At 42.6% G+C, this 23,128-nt stretch overlaps 1 protein-coding gene across 1 annotated transcript in view; it reads left to right on the top strand.

Annotated features, from left to right (window-relative positions):
• The window catches only part of LOC120929180 (WD repeat-containing protein on Y chromosome-like), a 181,936-nt gene that overhangs the window by 114,431 nt on the left and 44,377 nt on the right, over nucleotides 1-23,128 (top strand). Inside the window, exons 17-21 of the mRNA XM_040340457.1 lie at nucleotides 837-943; nucleotides 3,257-3,336; nucleotides 5,204-5,258; nucleotides 14,153-14,198; nucleotides 17,991-18,050. Coding sequence (XP_040196391.1) covers nucleotides 837-943; nucleotides 3,257-3,336; nucleotides 5,204-5,258; nucleotides 14,153-14,198; nucleotides 17,991-18,050 — 348 coding nt within the window. The remainder of the gene's footprint in view (nucleotides 1-836; nucleotides 944-3,256; nucleotides 3,337-5,203; nucleotides 5,259-14,152; nucleotides 14,199-17,990; nucleotides 18,051-23,128) is intronic.

Genomic DNA, 23,128 nt, shown 5'->3' with positions numbered 1-23,128 from the left:
TTGGATTGCGAGCACTGCTGGTGTATGCAGTACTGTTTGTGGCCAGAGGTGCAGGGGCACTGGTGTATGCAGTACTGTATGTGGCCAGTGGTGCGGGGGCTCTGGTGGCTCCCATCACTTCCTGGAGAACTCAGAGACGCCCAGAGACACTTGGGAACTGTTGACACTTCCGGGTGCTCTGACGCACGTTGCGCCCGCCCAACCCAGCTGAGAGCGTCTCTGAGTTCTCCACGAACCACTGGGAGCTACCAGTGCCCTCTGGCCACATGCAGTACACAAGCAGGTTTACTACATGGATTGTACTGCTCGTATATCAAGTCAGCGCTCACATATCAAGTCAAAATAAAATGTTGCTCGTCTTTCAAAATGCTTGTATATCACGTTACTCGCAAACCGAGGTATTACTGTATAAGAAAATTGATAGATGCTAATAGAAGGCTATGAGGAGCTGAGAAGAAGCCAGCTGGTCAGGACACCCTCTCAGATAGTGAGTCAGGTCATATATGGATAAAAGACCTTCTGAGTAGATATCTTCAGGCTTATGGAAGATCCTTTAGTTAGACATGGCATCTGCAGCACAGCAGCACTAAGCAGAACCTAATACCAATGATAGGGCACTACTTCCTCTCCTACTAACCACCAACACTGAGGCTGTGTTTGTTCTCACTGATGCTGGGCCCAGGCATTTTCTACCACCACTGGCCACAGTCTGGCCCCCTTAAAGTCTGAAGGACAGTAAACTGGCCATTTGTTTGAAAAGTTTGGATTTCCCTGGTTTAGATGGATTGTTTAGCAATGAAATTGTATATGGAAACTGATTTTTTATTTTTTTGCAGGTAGTTCGAATTTGGGATTTTGAGACTGGGAAGCAAGCGTTTGAATTTAATGATGCTCATGGAGATGCTGGTATCACATGTATGACCTTTGACCCAAGTGGAAGAAGGTATGTTACAGGAACACTGAACTCTGCGTTACTCTTGACCTTTGAACTTTGTGTTGTACTACTGACCACTGCACTTTGCCTTACATACTAATGGCCTCTGAACTGTGTTAATTACTCCTGCTTCGACCCCCCCATAATCTGCTTTACTTACTCCTGCGTTACATACTTCTGAATTCTGGGCTCTGTGTTACTTACTCCTGACCCCTGCACTCTGCCTTTGTTACTCCTGACCCCTGCATTCTGCATTACATACTAGTGACCCCAAAACATTGTGATACTTACTACTGACCCTTGAATTCCTCAAACCTTCCTTACTTTTGCACTTCCCTAGGTAATCTCCCTAACAAAAAAGGACACTGTGTCCTGATGATCTTGATCTCTATCATGTTGTTCAGGCTATTTTCCATGCTTGCCTTCCCCTGCTTCATTCACTTAGGATGCCAGGGGGCAGTAAAAACAAGGAGTTGAGATGTAGTTTTACTGCCCACGTAAAGTCCCCAATACATTCTAGACGTTTGACTATTCAAGTCAATAGGGGCATGCTGCAACTGCTAGCCAAACACTTGATCGCTTTTCAGAACAACTGCTCGTGTGAATCTAGTCTAAAGCGTGAATCTTTGAGGAAATTTGCACTTTAAGGGTTTTTGGCATGTTACAGCTGTCATTCAAAGCAGGGGGTTCCTTTAGCATTACACTTCAATTACTGAATTCCTTGTTCATTTTTACAGAACACTGAATAAATTGCGTTGTTTTTATTGAGCCATAAGCCTTAAAATGGTTATAAAGACAGAAGTTTACAACCCCTGTCCAGTATTTTTCACCATCTGTGTCCCATTGCAAAGATTTCCCTTTACTTCCTATCCCATAGCCAAAAAGGAAGTTAGAGGAAATCCCAGCAAATAAGGGAAATACCTTGCGGACCTCCAGGTCACCAAAACTAGTGCCCCTTTTGGAAGATTTCTCCTCTGATACTTCTCTGGGGACAACTCAAAATTTGGGATTTTCTTTTACATTCACCTTTAATGATAATCAATGATAAACAGGACAAATAGAGAGGGTGATTTTTTTTTGCCTTTAGTTATACTTTAATGCATTCTCTGCATTAAGGTTGAAAACCTGCAAGCAGCTCAGACAACCCCCCCCCCCCCCCCCCCCAAATATATTTACCTGAGCCTGATCTCAATACAGCGATGGTCACGAGAGCAGAGGCTCTCTTGGTTCTCTCTCCTCACCGGTTCAGTCACAGGAACCATTGGCTCCTGCTGCTGTGAATCACAGCAAGTGAGGACGGAGCGTGGGGTGGGGCCGAGGCGTGCGTCTTATGGACACATAGAGCAGGATCGGGAGCAAGCATGCACAAAGTGTCCCCATAGCAGACGGCTTGCTATGGGGACACTTGGCAGGGGGGGGGAGACAGGATCGGCGGCGGGGGAATTGAGATTAGGAGAATCGGGGCTGCTCTGTGCAAAACCATTGCACAGAGCAGGTAAGTATAAGGCCTCGTACAGATGGGCAAACATGTACGATGAAAATGGTCCGCTGGACCGTTTTCAGCGTACATGTCTGCCCGGAGATTTCTGTATGATGGCTGTACACACCATCATACAGAAATCCGCGCGTACTCGATACGCGGCGACGAGGCCGCGCTGTCGCCGCGACGATGACGCGGCGACGTGCGCGGCCCTGGCAGTTCAATGCTTCCACGCATGCGTCGAAGTCATTCGACGCATGCGATGGATAGCGGCTGCTCGGACATGTACGGTAGGTCTGTACAGACGACCGAACATGTCCGACGGACAGGATTCCAGCGGGCATGTTTCTAAACATGTTTAGAAATATTTGCCCGCTCTAAAAAGGGCCGGCGGGCAAATGTACACTGGAATCCTGTCCACTCGGCTGTACAGACGACCGAACATGTCTGCTGAAACTGGTCCGCGGACCAGTTTCAGCAGACATGTTCGGTCGTCTGTACGGGGCCTTACATGTTTGTTATTTTTTACATAAAATGTTATCCTTTACAATCACTTTAATATTTTAATACATAAAACCAAAGATACCAAAATACTGCAATGCCACACTGCTGACCTCAAAGCCACTCTGCTGAAAACAGAATTTAAACTCCAAACAATGGTAAATATGTTAACAAATGGTAGCAATGAATGTCACAACAAGATACTATATTCAAACATGTTGATGACAGAATTTCATCTCGCATGAACAAATTTCAAAAAGTCAGTGGATCAATCAAAAATTTAGGAATTCATTGAAAAACATTAGTTATATACTGTCTAATAAACATTTTGCATTTACCAGGTTGATCACTGGAGCAAGGGATGGCTGTCTAAAAGTATGGAATTACAATAACGGACAGTGCCTGCACACCCTGAGAAGAGGTAAACAATTGCTTCCTGTATGCCCCTTCAGTGACAGACGTTTTCCCAATGCGGTAAAACGTCTGTCACCAAAAATAGTGTAAATTGGCCTTTAAATATGATAAGATATTTGTTCTTTTTAGAAAGGTGATCTTCATACCACCTCCCATATTGTTTTTTTTTTTTTAGGAACAATTGGGAACATTTGTTTTTTTTTTAAATAAAGTAATTGTCAAAAACTGTCTATGTGTTTTTATTTCTTTTTGACATTTTTTTGGTGAATGAGTAGGGGTACAATGTACCCCTACTTATTCACATAGGAGGGGGGATCTGGGGCTTAAAGGGGGCTTCTGTATTGCGATAACCCCCATGCCCGCATACCCCCTCAAGCACTGGCCAGGGTCATGGGAAAGAGGCCCTTGTCCCCATCACCATGGGGACAATGTGCTTTGGGGTGGAAAGGGCAATTTTTTTTAGAGTGGCTGGTATGGATTGGGGGACCCCACGTCCTTTTCTCCCTGTTTTTTTTTATTGCCGGCAGTTTCTATTTTTACATTTAGCTGTCAGCAGGAAAGCCCGCTTACGGCTGGTGACTCATCAGCTTTTAAGGACGTGGCAGACGGCTTCCTGGCTCACTCCTTAAACCGATTGTAAACCACAGATGTAAAAAAAAAAAACACCTGCAAGGCAATGGCATATAGTTACATAGTAGGTGAGGTTGAAAAAAGACACATGTTCATCAAGTCCAAACTATGTGTGTGATTATATGTCAGAATTATATTGTATATCTCTGTATGTTGTGGTCATTCAGGCGCTTATCTAATAGTTTTTTAAAACTATCAATGCCCCCCCCCCCCTCGCTGAAACCACCGACTGTGGAAGGGAATTCCACATCCTTCCTGCTCCTACAGTAAAGAACCCTCTACGCAGTTTAAGGTTAAACCTGTTTTCATATAATTTTAGTGAGTGGCCACGTGTCCTAATAAACTCCTTTCTGCAAAAAAGTTTTTATCCCTATTGTGGGGTCATCAGTACGGTATTTGTCAATTTAAATCATATCCGCTCTCATTAAGGAAAGCAAAGATCCGCATTCAAACCCTGGACCGCAGTTTGGAGACCCCTACCCTAGACCAAGATGAGCAGTGCAGGCACAGTGCAGAGGATTATTTTTTAGTTGCCCAGATTTAGTCTTTAAACATGATACTATCACAATTCTCCAACATTTTCGTCAACAGAAAAACTGTCCGTAACCCCTTATTGAGCTTTCTTTACTGAAACACAGGTACTCTGAGGCCCCGTACACACGACCGGATCGATCCGCTGAAACTGGTCCGCCGGACCAGTTCCAGCAGGCAGATCCGGTCGTGTGTAGGCCCGAGCGGACAATTCTCCCGCAGATCGGACAGTTTCCAGCGGATAAAAATTTCTTAGCATGCTAAGAAATCTGTCCGCTGGAAACCTGTCCGTCGAATCTGTACAGACTTACCGGACACGTCCGACCGACCGCCATCCCTCGCATGCGTCGTACTGATTCGACGCATGCGTGGAAGCATTGAACTTCCAGGGCCGCGCACGTCGCCGCGTCATCGGCGCGGCCACGCCCCACGTATTGTTTACGCGCAGATTTCTGTCTGATGGTGTGTACAACCATCAGACAGAAATCTCCGGGCGGACATGTCCGCTGAAAACAGTCCGGCGGACCATTTTCAGCGGATTATCTGTCCGTGTGTACGGGGCCTTAAGGGAACATACACAGGGATTCACATCTGGGTGCAGCTTCTGTATCTGATTCTTGAGAGGACATGTGAAGAGTCAGGTGGAATTAATAGAGGCAATATAAACTTGTGTTGATGTCATGATTTATTATCCCTTTAATCTTTTTTTTCAGCAAACAAGTCTGATGAGATCTGTGACTGCACATATATAGAAATAAATAGAAACAAGTAAGATCATTTATTTACAACTGTGTATACTATGCATATACTACTTTTATTTGTTTTGGCTTTTGCCTCATTCAGCGCAGCTCTTCAATACATACATAGTTCCCCATGTTTTCTCTCTCTAGAAATGCTGCAAATACTGAAAAATACTATATAAAAAGAATATATTGCGCTAAACAAATCTAAGTGTATATATAGTGTAAAAGGCAGCCAACATACCAGTGGATAAGTGTAAACAGATGAAAAGAAAAAATAATGTAGCGCCAAAACTATAAAAAAGGGGGTAACCACTAATTGGTTGTGAGGATGTGACCTCTATAGTGAGAGTTGTATTTAGGAAAAACAAACTCCGTGAAATGTTCATACACATAGAACAAAGCTATATTAACACTGAGTGCTAGTAATATACCTGGATGGTATTAAGTAGCATACAAAAGAAAAATCTTAAGTGATAAAATAATTATAAATGTGAACAAACACAAAAAATAAATGTTCTGAAAAGTAGGAAGGGGGGGCACTCCCAGAGCTTCCCAAGAGCTGACTGTTCGTCACTTCAGTTGGAAAAACACCTCTTCCACATCAATGGAGAATCCTTTCCCTCAGAAACTGCACATCTTCAAAAGGACATTCCTTGGCATATAAAAGTTAGGGTACTCTTACCAGCTTTAGTTGACCCACAGCTCACCGTATGGTGGGTAGGTCCTCAGGGCTTGTATATGCTGGCCGTCCTTCAGTTGCACCAATGGGTGGATGGATGTCCCAATTCCGATGCTCCGGATGGATCCCAGAAGGAGAGTTAGTAACACCAGCCACAGGAACGTCACATAAGATGGTAAATAGGGGAAACTCCCAATTTCATGAGGGATATGAGAAAAGAGGGAAAAAAACACCTCCTCATAGTGTAGAAATTTATTTAAAATTCTTGATCAAAAATATTGACACAACAAAGAGATAGTCCAAATCTCATTAAAAATAATGCACAGCAAGGAAATCGTCCAATGTATAAAGTAGGGTTGTCCCGATACCACTTTTTTAGGACCGAGTACAAGTACCGATACTTTTTTTCATGTACTCGCCGATACCGAATACCGATACTTTTTTTTTAAATGTCATGTGACAGTTTTCAAACCACAATACAGACTAAGGATATTTTCTTTAGAATTATGAAGAACTCTAACTCAAGACATTATAAAAGAATAAAAATGAGTAAAAATGAATAAAAATGTTTTATTTGCTTGTCACGCAGTAGTAAAAAACTCAAAGAATTTTCATAGAACATGTTGATAAATACAAAAAAAGTATTCGGCCAGGCATCGGGAGCATTTGCGCGAGTACAAGTACTCCCGCAAATACTCGGTATCGGTCCCGATACCGATACTAGTATCGGTATCTGGACAACCCTAGTATAAAGGTTATAAAAATTACAAAAAACCCAAACGATAGAGAAAATTTGTACTCCACGGCACATCAAGGAAAAACCACAGCAGGCAGATAACATGAAAATGGCACAGTATTGGTGATATGGATCAAAAATAACCGACCGGTTTCGTCCTCACAGACATCAACAGGGTTATAGAACTGACCCCCACCTCTGCCTGTGCCTATATATAGCCGTATGATTAGCTTACCTGTGATCTGCACCTGTTACACCGCTCCCCTCGGGCGTGCGTCTCACCCACTGCTACTTCCTCTTCCTGCGTTCCAGCCACCGGAGGTGGGACAACAGGGACGCGGCTGAGGAGACCAATCGCAGTGCTCCAGTGTATGGCGTCATCTCCTCCCATCCCACATGACAGCCTCTGTCCAATGTGAGGGTGCGGTACAAGGGGTCGCTCCGCCTCCCACCTTACGGCGAATCTAAGCCACAGAATCATCATCCATGACACGATCGTTCAGGGGGCGGCGGTGATGTGCGCGTTGTCATATGGCCACGACGGTATGCGTGTCAGCTAACGTCGGGCGTGATGACATATGCGCTCCATCTCATGCGTCCCACAGGGAATCATTGATGAAAAAGGTTTCATTCTGATCCCAATATTAGGAATGGCCTGAAATCCCTATGTGAGAGAAAGGACCTTGTTATCCGCCCTGCGGATAAGGGTGGGGGGATAGTGGTTCTTGACAAGTCTGCCTATAATTCAGAAATGTCAAGATTACTGGAGGATGACATGACCTATGTCAAATTACCATCTAATCCCACCAGTAGTTACACCTACTCTTTAAAAAAACTAGTGGAGAAGGGTGTACAGAGAGGCATCCTCAATAACAAGGAACGATGTTTTTTGATACCTAGGGTACCTCGTATCCCTGTTATATACTATCTGCCAAAAATTCACAAACATAGCACATGTCCTCCAGGGAGGCCAATCATTAGTGGCATCAACTCTGTCACCTCTAGATTGGGGAAATACATTGATTTCCACCTCCAACCTATAGTGAGAAACATTCCTTCCTACCTCAAAGATACCAGGCATACCATTGCCAAACTTGAGGAAGTGAGATACACTAATGACATCATCCTTGTCATGGCTGATGTGGCCTCACTTTACACCAGTATAGCCCATCACTTAGGCTTCCAAGCTGTGGAATGTTTTCTCAACAGGTCACCCGATCTCCCCATTCTGCAAAGATTGTTTATAATGGATCTCCTCAGGTTTGCCACTACGCACAATTATTTTTGGCACGCTGGGGATTTCTATTTACAACATAAGGGAGTCGCGATGGGGGCCAAATTTGCCCCCAGTCTCGCAAATATTTTTATGGCCAAATGGGAGGAGGATGTCATCTATGCTGCCGCCCGACCGGAGATAGTTCTCTGGGCGCGGTACATAGATGACATCCTCCTCCTATGGCGAGGTGACCACGGGTCTCTGGAGACCTTCATGAGTTATCTAAATGATAACCAAGTTGGAATCAATCTAACATACGAGGCCAGCACCTCCAACATCAATTTTTTGGATCTGGAAATTTTTGTACAAAATAACAGTCTACAAACTAAAACCTACTTTAAACAAACCGACCGTAACGGGTTTATCCCAGTTGACAGCTGCCACCATCCCTCCTGGTTGAAGTCTGTCCCACGTAGTCAGATTCTGCGAATTAGACGGAATTGTTCTAATTTGGGAGACTTCAAAGAACAGGCAAAGATTCTCAAAAATCGCTTTGTTGATAAAGGATACTCTGAGAATCATATTCAGGAAGAAATTGAAAGAATTTCAACGATTGATAGGGCAACGCTGACACGTGAGAAAGTCAGAACGGTACAGGATAGTAGGTTTAGGAACTCTTTTTTCACCTCATTTTCTATGCAATATAAGCAAATCAGGTCAATTATCCAAAAACATTGGAATATATTAACGAGTGATCCCACTTTGGGACCTACTTTGCCTAATAGTGCATCTATAATATATCGAGGGGCAATGTCAATGAGAAATCAGATCGCGCCAAATGTCCCGGACCCCCCAGTCAAACCCATTTTTTTCCCTCTTTCTAAAGGCTATCACCCATGTAGGAGGTGCAAAGTGTGTGCATACAACACTACCAAGAAGAAATCTATTAATTTTAGATCCACGGTTACTGGGGTTGAATTCCCCATCAAACAATTTTCAACATGTGCCACTCGGTATGTTGTTTACCTTCTCACCTGCCCTTGTGGAAAACAGTACGTGGGGCGTACCATACGGAGCTTTTCCACAAGGGCAGGTGAACATATTGCCAAGATTTTGGCAGGGTATCCTAAACACACTGTACCAAGACATTACTTGGAACACCATAATAAGAAGGTCGAGGGGACCTTGTTCCAAATTATAGACCATTTTGTCCCTCATTGGAGAGGTGAACCAGGTACGAGGGGTGTATCTAAATTAGAAGTATATTGGATATACCAGTTAAAAAGTTATACGCCCCACGAGCTTAACGTGGAGTGGGACGTGAATTCATTAATAAACCAATCATGAACCTCCATCCTGGTTATTTATCAGAAAAACTAAATTTCTCCTTTATTGTATTTTTTTTTTTTTTATTATAGCGGATGGTTTTGTCAAATCACCATACACTTACTATAAGTATGATTGTTTGCATCAACTAGTTAATTGGGGATGTATATTATCTGTGATCAATTTCTGTATACACACTCCCGGGGACCTAATGCACTATTCACTGCTTAGGATCTGTTTCACCACAGAGGTTTATAGCTACTGCTTACACCTCTTTTCATCAATGATTCCCTGTGGGACGCATGAGATGGAGCGCATATGTCATCACGCCCGACGTTAGCTGACACGCATACCGTCGTGGCCATATGACAACGCGCACATCACCGCCGCCCCCTGAACGATCGTGTCATGGATGATGATTCTGTGGCTTAGATTCGCCGTAAGGTGGGAGGCGGAGCGACCCCTTGTACCGCACCCTCACATTGGACAGAGGCTGTCATGTGGGACGGGAGGAGATGACGCCATACACTGGAGCACTGCGATTGGTCTCCTCAGCCGCGCCCCTGTTGTCCCACCTCCGGTGGCTGGAACGCAGGAAGAGGAAGTAACAGTGGGTGAGACGCACGCCCGAGGGGAGCGGTGTAACAGGTGCAGATCACAGGTAAGCTAATCATACGGCTATATATAGGCACAGGCAGAGGTGGGGGTCAGTTCTATAACCCTGTTGATGTCTGTGAGGACGAAACCGGTCGGTTATTTTTGATCCATATCACCAATACTGTGCCATTTTCATGTTATCTGCCTGCTGTGGTTTTTCCTTGATGTGCCGTGGAGTACAAATTTTCTCTATCGTTTGGGTTTTTTGTAATTTTTATAACCTTTATACATTGGACGATTTCCTTGCTGTGCATTATTTTTAATGAGATTTGGACTATCTCTTTGTTGTGTCAATATTTTTGATCAAGAATTTTAAATAAATTTCTACACTATGAGGAGGTGTTTTTTTCCCTCTTTTCTCATATCCCTCATGAAATTGGGAGTTTCCCCTCTTTACCATCTTATGTGACGTTCCTGTGGCTGGTGTTACTAACTCTCCTTCTGGGATCCATCCGGAGCATCGGAATTGGGACATTCATCCACCCATTGGTGCAACTGAAGGACGGCCAGCATATACAAGCCCTGAGGACCTACCCACCATACGGTGAGCTGTGGGTCAACTAAAGCTGGTAAGAGTACCCTAACTTTTATATGCCAAGGAATGTCCTTTTGAAGATGTGCAGTTTCTGAGGGAAAGGATTCTCCATTGATGTGGAAGAGGTGTTTTTCCAACTGAAGTGACGAACAGTCAGCTCTTGGGAAGCTCTGGGAGTGCCCCCCCTTCCTACTTTTCAGAACATTTATTTTTTGTGTTTGTTCACATTTATAATTATTTTATCACTTAAGATTTTTCTTTTGTATGCTACTTAATACCATCCAGGTATATTACTAGCACTCAGTGTTAATATAGCTTTGTTCTATATGTATGAACATTTCACAGAGTTTGTTTTTCCTAAATACAACTCTCACTATAGAGGTCACATCCTCACAACCAATTAGTGGTTACCCCCTTTTTTATAGTTTTGGCGCTACATTATTTTTTCTTTTCAACTGAAAAATACTAAACATGGCAGAAATTCAGAAGCACCTAATGTCATGTAGTGGGCTGGTGGCAACACTGGATTTGATTGACAATTCCTTGGCAGTGTTGCCAGCCCTATGTGAGTTCTCTCTTGGATTACAGATCTATTTGCTGACATTGCCACCTCCTCCTTTCCTCACCCCCATAACTTTAAAGTGTATTTCCACCTTGCAGCCAAGCTGGGATAGCACCTACTTTGTATTTGTTACATGCCCCCATTCACATAACAAAACATGAAAAAAAAAAATTGAAGTTCACTTTTTTTAGATGTTCTATTCTGGACCCTCCAACAAGAAAAAATCCTAAGTAGTTCTCTTTGTTTGTGAGGGGACTGGGCGGCTGTGTTTGCTTTTATCCTGTCTATACTGTGCAGGCAGAGCTCGTGTAGCGCCATCCCCGAAGGAGCCGCTGGTTAGATTTGGGATCAGCGTAATTATGTTACCTCTATGATGTGTCTAGGGATGATGATGATGGTGTGAAGCAATGACGGAATGTCCAGATAGCAGGGTGACGTTTTTAATGCTTTATTACTGGTCCAACACGACCAAAAATCCAACTGAGGTAGATAGAAGTAGGTTAGTGAAAGAAGAACATGCAGATTCAGGCCTATGGATAGATTGAAGCAATCCTGCTTCTAGTATCGGCTTTTACTTCGTCGTCACTTCAGTCGAAGTGGGTATAGTGCCCCCGGACAGGTCTCTCTCACAAGCCTGGCAGCCGGAGCGTCACTAGAACTTCTGGGAAGGAACAAGTCTCTGCCACAGACCTGGCTCCAATAGGATTAGGATTTAGTGATGAGACTTCTGCCACAGGCCCAGTACTTGAAAGCGTGTATAGTAGAGCGAATCCCCCCAGTCTATAATTTGCCTGAATCTTCCCCAGGTAGACTTGATAGTTTGGGGTCACCGACTGACAGTTTGCATCATACAACCTGTCAGTGTCCGGTCACCCAGATCCCTGATGGTTCGTCTAAGCCCTATTGGATCACCTGCCTCAGGGTTCTCCTCAGACCGACTCCCCACTGAACAGCACAACTCGCTTGGGATCTTCTTGATAAAGTTGAGGGACCCAGTAAGTCACTGGGGCCCCTTGGCAGCATCAGTTGCTCCGGGCCACGAGGGCCCAGAGTCAGGAACTCCGCGTAGCACGTGCGCCCCGGCCTGGTAGGCCATATCGCTGGGGCCCGTGATGTGCGCACACCCTAAAGGTGGGTGCCGCACCTGGAACCAGGAACCCGCGAAGAACCCCACCAAATGGCATCTGCCACAGAAATACCCTCCCCCAGCATGCCCTGCGAGGGAAACACTCCTCTAATTGGCAGCTGGAGGAAAGCGGCTCCGCCTGGACCCCTCTGGCGCCACCTGCCATCCAGAGATGGAACTACATCTCTGGAGCACAGAATGACCCACAGGACAGTCCAGAACCGACAGAAACCCTATTTAGTAAACAGCACAGATGAGAGCAAGGTAACTCTCTCATCCCCCACTAAATTTGACATAGCACCTGTACTGAAAAGTACACAGGCACTACACTAGACTTGAACATTGTCTGTCCTAACAAGGGGTTTAAAGTGTAGAGGCTGGCATTGCACGTTAATGAAGACAGACCTGGGACAGGCTCATTATAACATTGTTCAAAAAACCTAGCATATACCTCACAAGAAACATCCAAAATGTGAGAATAAAAAAAAAAAAATTAGGCAAGCTGCGAGAATGGGAACACATTGCAAAAGTAGAAATTTGCTTTAACCCTTTGGCTGCCAGGTCCTGCCATCATATGGACCTGCATCCCCCATTCTGCTGTAAGCTCAGGGTCACTTCAGTGTTCTGCAGATCAGAGCTATTCAATAATAATAATATGCGCTGAGTATTAACTCCTGTGATGTAAAAACCTTTGAAACAAACTACAGATGATTCAAATGAATCAATTACGTGTATACAAAACTAAATGAATAGTCCCAATGCATACTGAGTGTGTGCACATATAATACACCTCCTGTGTGCAAAACCCAATGCTGTATACTGGCTTGAAAGAATGTATGGTGCGATCAGGCTCTCAGACTCTTAGCTGGTTGTTTCACATGTAGATGTCAGATCTTCCACATTTGATCAGCTCATAAGAAACAGAGAGAGAAAAGAAACAATCCTCATAGCGCAATCATGCATGAACCATTTGGGAACAGATATCAAGCTTGTGATAAGAGCACACTCACGAATCCACCGATCTAGAAAAAGCAACAAACAATCCTCCGTTTAGCCGCTCAGCTTTAGATGTTTCTCCTCATTCGGATGTACGATTCGTCCCGTTTGTTGCTCCTCCCCAAGGCAACGTCAAGTGATCCTAGCTGTTTAAGACCCTAGAGTCTAAGACCCAGGTTTTGCACGCATTTTGTGAGTGGCAGTTTAGAGACCGAATCTTTCAAGGACAGTACTTTGCATCAGGGAAAGATTCTGGAGGAGTAGGGAACACACCACCATCCTTCCTGGAAAGATCCCCATTTGGGTACAGACCAACAAGGCTGCATTCCGCTCCTCGAGACAGATGCTGTCAGCTTCCCTGAGACTTCCCTCTTCTCATACATCGCTGTTACATCTTGTCAGTGTTCCCGGTTGGGTTGCCTTCCAGTCGGAACCCTTCTGTTTTGCTGAACTTTCATTACCATATTCCTATGTTTGCACCAGGACTCATAGGCCTTGTACACACGATAGGTTAACCAGAGGACAACGGTCTGAAGGACCGTTTTCATCGGTCCAAACCGATCGTGTGTAGGCCCCATAGGTTATTTAACCTTAGGTTAAAAAATGGCAACTTGCTTTAAAATTGAACCGATGGATTGCTAACCGATAGGTCAAAACCGATCGTTAGTACGCACAACCATCAGTTAAAAATCCACGCATGCTCAGAATCAAGTCGACGCATGCTTGGAAGCATTGAACTTTTTTTTCAGCACGTCGTTGTGTTTTACGTCACCGCGTTCTGACACGATCGTTTTTTTAACTGATGGTGTGTACGCACGACGGACCATCAGTCACCTTCATAGGTTAACCTAGGACAACGGTCCTTCAGACCATTGTCCTCTGGTTAACCTATCGTGTGTACGAGGCTTGAGTGTTTTCTGCCTGGCGCACCACACTGCTACCTGTCCTAACTAAATCCCCAACCAAAATAATTTTCAATGCTGTGTGCAACTTTGCCTTTGTTACTATACCAAATTGTTAAGCATAAGTGAAGAGGATGACAATGTAAGAATTATATAAATAAGTCATATTTTCATTTTCTTTCAGATATATTGTGGCTGTTGGATGGGATCGAAGGATAAATATGTATATTGTGAGTATGCTTTTTATAGTGGTAGATCTGGGAATTTTACATTCTGGGAAAATCTCACATAAAATCAGTAGAAGGACATTAGGATTAAGTAAATATACATCTTTATCCAGCTGTAGAAGATTGGCACTAATTAAATATTGTGGTGTGCTGTCTGTTCAGTAGCCACTGGCTAAAGAGAAAAAAGAGACACACGGCAATATATATGCAGTAATGCACACTAGTTCCACGAGCGATGGCATCCACCAGCCTGGAATTAAGATATAATGCTAGGCACAGCTGAGTATATCTAAACAAAAATATGAAGCAGCATCTAAACCAAAGTAATGTAACTATATAGTGAGTCACTAGAGTGGAAAACTATTGCTAGTTAGACCAAACATACTATGTGGATAAAAATAGGCGCATATGTGTGAAATAGATGCAAATAAAATAAATTGAACTAGAACTCCGCTAGCAAAATATAAATATATGTGAACCTAAAGTGAAATAAAGTCTTGTGATGCCCGTAGCATAATAGTTGAATATAAATATAGTATGCGCACAATTGTGCAAAAAACATCAGCATATATCACCAAAAAGTATTAAATCCTGTGATAACCAGAGTTGGATATATGTACCCAACTGTGTTGGATAATGAAAAGTGTAACACAAAAACACCAAAAAGTGAAACCATAAAGTCAATCCAAAAGTATGTGTAAAAAATGTCACAAAAAGTAAAGTCACAGCAGTAAAGTGATGAATCCTCAAACAGTTAATTGAAATTCAAATTCAACTTGAGTGCAGTAATCAACTTCAAACAGTGCTTCTTGCTGTGCTGGGTGATCACACTATGCAGTTTGTGTAAGCGCGGTGGTCCCGGTGCTCCCCCCACTTGGGTCCCCACTCACCAGAAGCCCTCACCCCTGCAGGGGTAGGGTGCACAACACACTGCGATGTCTCTTGATCCCAATCCTTCCTTCCCTGAGCTATCTGGGAACGACTTCCACCAGGTGGCAAAGATCTTCCTAATCGTCAAGACTCCTCCAGAAAAAAAGACAGGCTCCCATAGCGTGATATGTAAAAACCAGGGTAAGCTTTATTGCACTGCCACTAAGAGCTTGGCGTGCTAAATAAAATATGAGCGTGTACAAACAGTGTATAGTATTGCCCATAAACTAATCAAGACAAGGATAATTAAAAATAAAATTGAATAAAAAATAAAAAAGTTGAAAAAATAAATAAAAGATGAACTGTCTGCGATAATCGCAGATGTGCAGACACGGCACTATCAGTCCGGTATGTATGTGGTAGCAGCTGCCGGACGCCGTGCGTTCCACTGAGCTAGTAAGCTGTTCCACCCGGGAAGTGCGTGTGCGTGTAACCGCTTTACGCGCGTTTCGTAAGGTAACTTCCTCTTTAGCCAGTGGCTACTGAACAGACAGCGCCACTACCCCCACACCCCAATTTTATTCCTTTTTTTATTTTTATTTGTATCCTCTTGGGGATACAAAAGAGGGGGGGCCGCAGTCTTATAATTTACATTATTTACATTTCCCACCTCTTATCCTAAGCGCGGGTATTCCATTTATTTTCTACTAATTAAATATTGCCATTTATAAAAAAAAAAATTATATATATATATATATATATATATATATATATATATATATATATATATACAGAGCTTTTTTTCTCAGAAAATAGGTTCAGGAACTCAACCATGACCCGTTCAGATTTCACAAACAGTAGAAGGGTCTTAAAGGGGCATTAAATACCAGGATTGCATTACATACAGAGTACAGAGTTCAGGGGGTTACACACAGAGTGCAGAGCTGTCACTTGTAAACACAGAAACCAGACTTCTGTGTTTACAAGTAATTGTGGTGAGCAGGCACCAAAGGGTCTGAGCCAGAGGTGGTGGAACTGAGTTCCCCCAAGTTCCCCCTGAAAAAAAGCCCTGTATATATATATATAATAAAAAAGGAGTTACTGCGCTAGAAAACAGTCAAAAATTACTAACAGAGCTGCAACAACACAGTGTCATACATACACAATGTAAATGGAGAAAAGGGAAGAGATGTTGCGCAACATCTCTTCCCTTTTCTCCATATATATATAATAATTAGAAAAAAATAAGAATAGTGATTATGGGCTATTGAGCCTGTAGTGAGAATATTTTTATTTTTGTCACTTGTAGCACGGTAGACATTTCTATATACAGTCAGCAGTGTATTGTGGAACATCTTACATCAGTCCCTGCCCCAGTGGGGCTTACAAGCTAATGTCTACACACAGATACTAGAGACAGAAACCATGTGAAATCCAAGTGTACCTGTATGTTTTATATTGTGGAAGTTAACTGTATCACCCTGAGGAAAACCAAAGGCAGGGAGAACATAATTATATGGTAATAGGTTGGTTGATAGAAACAGACCCAAAACAGAAAACAACACATTATTCACTATAGCCTACAGTGCCTTGAAAAAGTATTCATACCCCTTGAAATTTTCCACATTTTGTCATGTTGCAACAAAAAACGTAAATGTATTTTATTGGGATTTTATGTGAAAGACCATCACAAAGTGACACATAATTGTGAAGTGGAAGGAAAATGATAAAAGGTTTTCAATTTTTTCTTATAAATAAATATTTGAAAAGTGTGGTGTGCATTTGTATTCAGCCCCCCTGAGTCAATACTTTATAGAACCACTTTTCTCTGCGATTACAGTTGGAAGTCTTTTTGGGGATGTCTGGCTTTGCATATCTAGAGAGTGAAATTGTTGACCATTCTTCTTTGCAAAATAGCTTAAGCTCTGTCAGATTGGACGAAGAGCATCTTAAAAAGCAATTTTCGAGTCTTGCCACAGATTCTCAGTTGAATTTAGGTCTGGACTTTGACCATTCAGTTGTAGCTCTGGCTGTATGTTTAGGTTCATTGTTCTGCTGGAAGGTGAACCTTCGCCTCAGTTTTAAGCTTTTTGCAGACTCTAATGCCGCGTACACACGATCGGAATTTCCGACTTGAAAAACGTGGGTTTTTTTCCGACAGAATTTTGGCTCAAACTTGTGTTGCATACACAAAATTCCGACCGTCAAGAACGTGGTGACGTACAGCACTACAATGAGCCGAGAAAAATTAAGTTCAATGATTCCGAGCATGCGTCAAATTGCATACAGACGATCGGAATTTCCGACAAGAACTTTTCCCGTCTGAAAATTTGAGAACCAGCTCTCAAATTCCGACAGAAAAAGTCTAATGGGGCCTACACACGGTCGGAATTTCCGACCAAAAGCTCACATCGAACTTTTCTTGACGGAAATTTCCGATCGTGTGTACGAGGCATTACAGGTTTTCTTCTAAGATTGCTCTGTATTTGGCTCCATCCATCTTTCCATCAACACTGACCATCTTCCCTGTCCCTGCTGAAGAAAAGCATCTCCACAACTTGATGCTACCACCACCATGTTTCACGGTGGGAATAGTGTGTTAAATCACAAGGGCAACGTTAGCATTTTGCCAGAAGAGCTTGTGTATTTGTGAGAATTTAAGGGCATTTCTTTTTTACTAGTGACATTCAGTCAGCTGTAACTTAATACATTTTCTGCAGCATATACATATTCTTCACTTGGTCCTAGGTATCATACAGAGGATGCTTTGGTAACAAAGCAAAACGTTGTTTCCCCAACAACGGACAGACAGGCATGTTTTATACACCAAGGGTTCTTTCTCTGAGGTCCCACAGTTCTCCTATGTCATTATAGAATTCAGCCCTGTGCTTTAAGCTCTGATAAAGTGACCTTGTTGTTTTGCAGGATTCTGATGATGATCTTCATCATTTCCAAGAGCCACAGCCAGGATGGAAGGATGATTTGGTAAGGGACTGATGACAAAAGGCATTGTTAAACATATCTTTGTTTTCTATATTCTTACATTGTCATCCTCTTCACTTATGTTTGAACTTCAAAGAATGGAAGCTCAGGCAAAACCAATGCCGATAACGAAAAACTGTATTTTATGTTTTTGTTTTTTCACATGCACATAAAAAAAAACAAGAGGCCACAACATTTGGGCAGTAAAGATTGCTGAGGTGTACAGCGGTGAAGCAAGTGATTATGGAAAGGCCACAGCAATTGGATAGTAACGCCGCGTACACACGATCACAACTGTGGATTTTTTTCCAACGGACTGTTCGCTCAAATTTGTCTTGCATACACACAGTCACACAATTGTTGTCGGAAATTCCGAACGTCAGGAACATGGTCACGTACAACACTACGACGAGCCAAAATTAAGTTCAATGATTCCGAGCATGCGTCAAATTGATTCCAAGCATGCGTAGGGTTTTTGTGTCGGAATTGGCTACAGGCGATCGGAATTTCTGACAAAAACTTGAGAACCAGCTCTTAAACATTTGTTGTCGGAAATTCCGACTGCAAATGTCCGATGGAGCCTACACACGGTCGGATTTTCCGACAACAAGCTCACACCGAACATGTGTTGTCAGAAATTCCGACCGTGTGTACATAGCATTAGAAACATAGGCCCGGATTCACAAAGCACTTACGCCGACATATCTCGAGATACGCCGCGTAAGTCTAACTATGCGCCGTCGTATCTATGCACGTGCCCACAATCTGAGATACGCCTAAAAATAGGCTTCCTACGACCGACGTAACTTGCCTACGCTGTCGTATCGTGGGCGCATATTTACGCTGGGCGCATTTGCCGCTCCCATTGATTTTCTATGCACATATGCAAATGAGGGAGATACGCCGATTCACGAACGTACTTGCGCCCGGCGCATAATATATGCGGTTTGCGTAAGTCGTACGTCCAGCGTAAAGTTATTCCCCATATATGAGGCGCAACTCATGCTAAGGTATGGACCAGGGAACACAGCCGTCATATTTTACGTTGTTTACGTAGTACGTGAATAGGGCTGGGCGTAGGTTACGTTCACGTCGTAGGCAGTGATCCGTCGTATCTTAGGGAGTAGTTCCGATGTGATTTTGAGCATGCGCACTGGGATGTGCCCACGGGGCGGCGCATGCGCCGTTCGTTTTAAGTACTTCTATGGCGCTTGGCCCATCATTTGCATGGGGTCACGCCTCATTAGCATGGCTCTTGCCCACTTCCTATGCTGGCTTACGCAGAGGAAACCCAGCGTAGATTTGAGAGCGAGTGGGAGCACTGGCTTCCTGAATACTGTGCTTGCCTCTCTGCGCTGCGTCGGCGTAGCGTATATTCGATACGCTACGCCGTCATAAATATGCACCAATGTATGTGAATCCGGGCCATAGTTGTATTCTCATGGCTACATAAAGAAAGAGACCCAAGAAAAAGTATTAAAAAAGAGAACAGTGGTTATAATGCCTAAACATGTTTTTACCTTACTGCATACCTTGCATTAAATGAAAAAATGTTTAGGCATCACTGTCACCCCCTCACCTCCCCTTTTACTTAACTGAGGGGGGTGGGATGGAGACCCGCTGTATGCGTCGATAGATGCAGACAGCTAGGCTCCGGAGCGAGTCCACATGAGTGCCCCCATAGGAAGCAGCTTCCTATGGAGGCACTCACCAGAGAGATGGAGCCAGAAGCGCCAGTGGGGGACCTGAAATGAGGAGGTTTTGGGCCACTCTGTGCAATTCCACTACACAGAGCAGGTAAGTATGAACCTGTTTGGGTTTTTTTTTTTATTAATATTTTTATAATTTTGCATTTACAATCACTTATGATTAGTGGGAGATCAGAATGGAGCCACTAATGCAAAATAGTCTATTTGGCCACCAGAAGTGTAACACCCTCCTCTAGTTAGGCTGCTAGGCTAAATCTAGTTGTTGGCTTTCCTGTAGTGAGTGGAGCAGTTATCTATTTGTTTTGTCTGTTCATGGTTTCCTAAGCTAGGTGCTTGATTCCTCCCACCTGCTTCTGGAAACATTTTCCAGAATATAGGGCAGGGAGATTCAAATGAACAGTATGATTGTCAGAGGATTATTTATTGGAGGGCACTGTCCTGAAGTCCCGTTTTAGAGAAGGATCCTTTATCGCCCTTAATGAGTGAGTAAAGACCTTGCTGTGGACTCTTAATTGTGCAAGTGCTAAAAGAAAACTAAGTGCCAGAGGATGTTATGCGGATTGGGATTGCTCTTACAGAGTCCTATATACTGTCTATTTCCTGTTACTTCCGGGAAAGGCTGGAGATGATTAGTGAAAAGTTTGGATTCGTTTTATGATTGTGAATATCCCATCTACTGTCGCACCAAAAAAAATAAAAAAAGCTACATCTGGTGGCTGTGATGGCAGGCTAGTGACAAGCTGCATCTGGTGGCGGTGGTGGCAGGCTAGTGACAAGCTGCATTTAGTGGCTGCGGTGGCATGCTAGTGACAAGCTGCATCTGGTGGCTATGATGGCAGGCTAGTGACCCGCTGCATCTGGTGACAGGCTAGTGACAAGGTACATCTGGTGGCTGTGGTGGCAGGCTAGTGACGCACTGCATCTGGTGGCAGGCTTTAGTGGCAAGTGGCTCCCACTGATATACTGTAACAGTAGAAATAATGCACTTCAATCATCCCGACACGACACCATATGGTATCAGGATAACTGAAGTGCTAAAAAAATCTTCTTCCACTAAACCGATCCCTGGTTCCAAAAAGGTTAAAGAGCACTGATTTAAGGCATGAACTGGTAGCCTTGACCTGCAAAAAGTTACTACACGGAGGGTCCATGACAGTTTTCCTGCAAATCACATTTTCTTTTACATTATCTTTTTTATTTTCACTAAAGTAAATATCCTAAAATAAGTTCTTCAAATGCTGCAGAGATTTGTAGACAGGTTATTCATGATCCTGAGCTCATAAATATTCAACTTTTTTTCTACACTTTCCCCAAAGCCTTCTGAATTCTCATCATAAATTTCTTATATTGTACAATAAAAAATGAACAATCTATTAATTAAAACTCTTGTACGCGTGGGTGCCATGCATTTTAAATAAATACAGTATGCAAAATATTAAATTCTCATTTGACTTGCACAGCAGATTGTTATGTGTTACATTCTTTCAGGCATACAAATCACACTTTTTAAGGAGAATGTGGCAGTGTACAGGAGTATTGTTTTTAACAAATGATCCCAGCCATACAAACTTTGTGGTACTTCTGCTGTGTTTTTTTATTTTTTTGCTATTTTTTGAATAAGCTGCCTAAACACATTAAACACACAGAAGGTACATACACCATTTTTAGCGATACAGCATACCACAATGCATGGTAGTGCATTACTGTGCTCTGTGTTGTGCACTGTAGCACAGGTGTGTTGGGATGCCCTTCAGAATCCAGAATAAGTGGCACTGCAGGGCACAAATACACATAACTTGTGAATCCAGCCTGCTGAAGTAGCTCCTTATAAATTGTTTTTTCAGTGCACACTGGGCGTTTATCCGCTTTGCGTCAAATCCCGGTGTTGTCTTATGCCCAGGAGGCACAGGTGCAGTATTTACAGCTGTATGCATTCAGAGGTGTATGCCTGGAACCCCCAGTTTTGCATTGCAGGCATGTATTCCTAAATAGTTGCAGCCCTAAACATAAGTATCACTTGGTGCAGCATCCAGCTGCCATGCATCTTAGCCTGTAATATATTCTGACAGGACGCTGGCAGTGGGGCTGGATGCTGCACCTGTCCTGGACATACAAAACATGCTGGAACCTAATGTATGGGCATAGCTCCCAACTTTCCCTGATTTCGAGGGACTGTCCCTGATTTGGAGCAATGTCCCTCTGTCCCTCTTTCCTCTTCATTTGTCCTTCATTTTGGTCTGATCTATATATATATTAATATATATATATATATATATATATATATATATATATATATATATATATATATATATATATATATATATATATATATATAAAATGCACTTTTTAACTATCAAAAATTGTTTTCCAGCGCTAAACCTTTCATTCAATTTCTAAATTGCTGCATTTGTAAAAAGCCAATATAAAGGAATAGTAGTGGTAAAAAAAAAATCACTTGTGGGTTTAACCAATCTTGTTTTTTGTACAATTCTCCTTTAACCACTTGACAACTGGGCACTTAAACCCACTTAATAACCAGACCAATTTTCAGCTTTCGGTGCTCTCACATTTTGAATGACAATAACTCAGTCATACAACACTGTAACCAAATGAAATTTTTGTCCTTTTTTTCCCACAAATAGAGCTTTCTTTTGGTGGTATTTGATCACCTCTGCGGTTTTTATTTTTTTCGCTATAAATGAAAAAAGAACGAAAATTTTGTAAAAAAATGAATTTTTCTTCATTTCTATTATAAGATTTTGCAAAAAATGAATTTTTCTTCATAAATTTGGCCTAAAATGTATACTGCTACATATCTTTGGTTAAAAAAAAATAATATTTGGATATTATTTAGTCTGGGTGAAAGTTATAGGGTCTACAAGCTATGGTACCAATTACTGAAAATTGATCAATTTGATCACATCTGATGTACTGACAGCCTCTCTCATTTCTTGAGACCCTAACATGCCAGAAAAGTACAAATACCCCCCAAATGACCCCTTTTTGGAAAGAAGACATTCCAATGTATTTAGAAAGAGGCATGGTGAGTTTTTTGAAGTTGTCATTTTTTCCCACAATTCTTTGCAAAATCAAGGTTTTTTTTTTTTTTTTTTTTTTTTCCACAAAAGTTTCATATTAGCAGGTTATTTCTCACACACAGCATATGCATACCACAAATTACACCCCAAAACACATTCTGCTATTCCTCCCGAGTATGGCGATACCACATGTGTGAGACTTTTACACAGCGTGGCCACATAGAGAGGCCCAACATGCAGGGAGCACCATCAGGCGTTCTGGAACACCCAGACCAATTCTGACATTCCTCTCCTACATGTAAAAATCATCATTTATTTGCTAGAAAATTACATA

The sequence above is a fragment of the Rana temporaria genome, chromosome 2 (assembly GCF_905171775.1).
Source record: "Rana temporaria chromosome 2, aRanTem1.1, whole genome shotgun sequence".
NCBI classification, from domain to species: Eukaryota; Metazoa; Chordata; class Amphibia; order Anura; family Ranidae; genus Rana; species Rana temporaria.
This window is presented reverse-complemented; position numbering and strand designations above follow the sequence as displayed.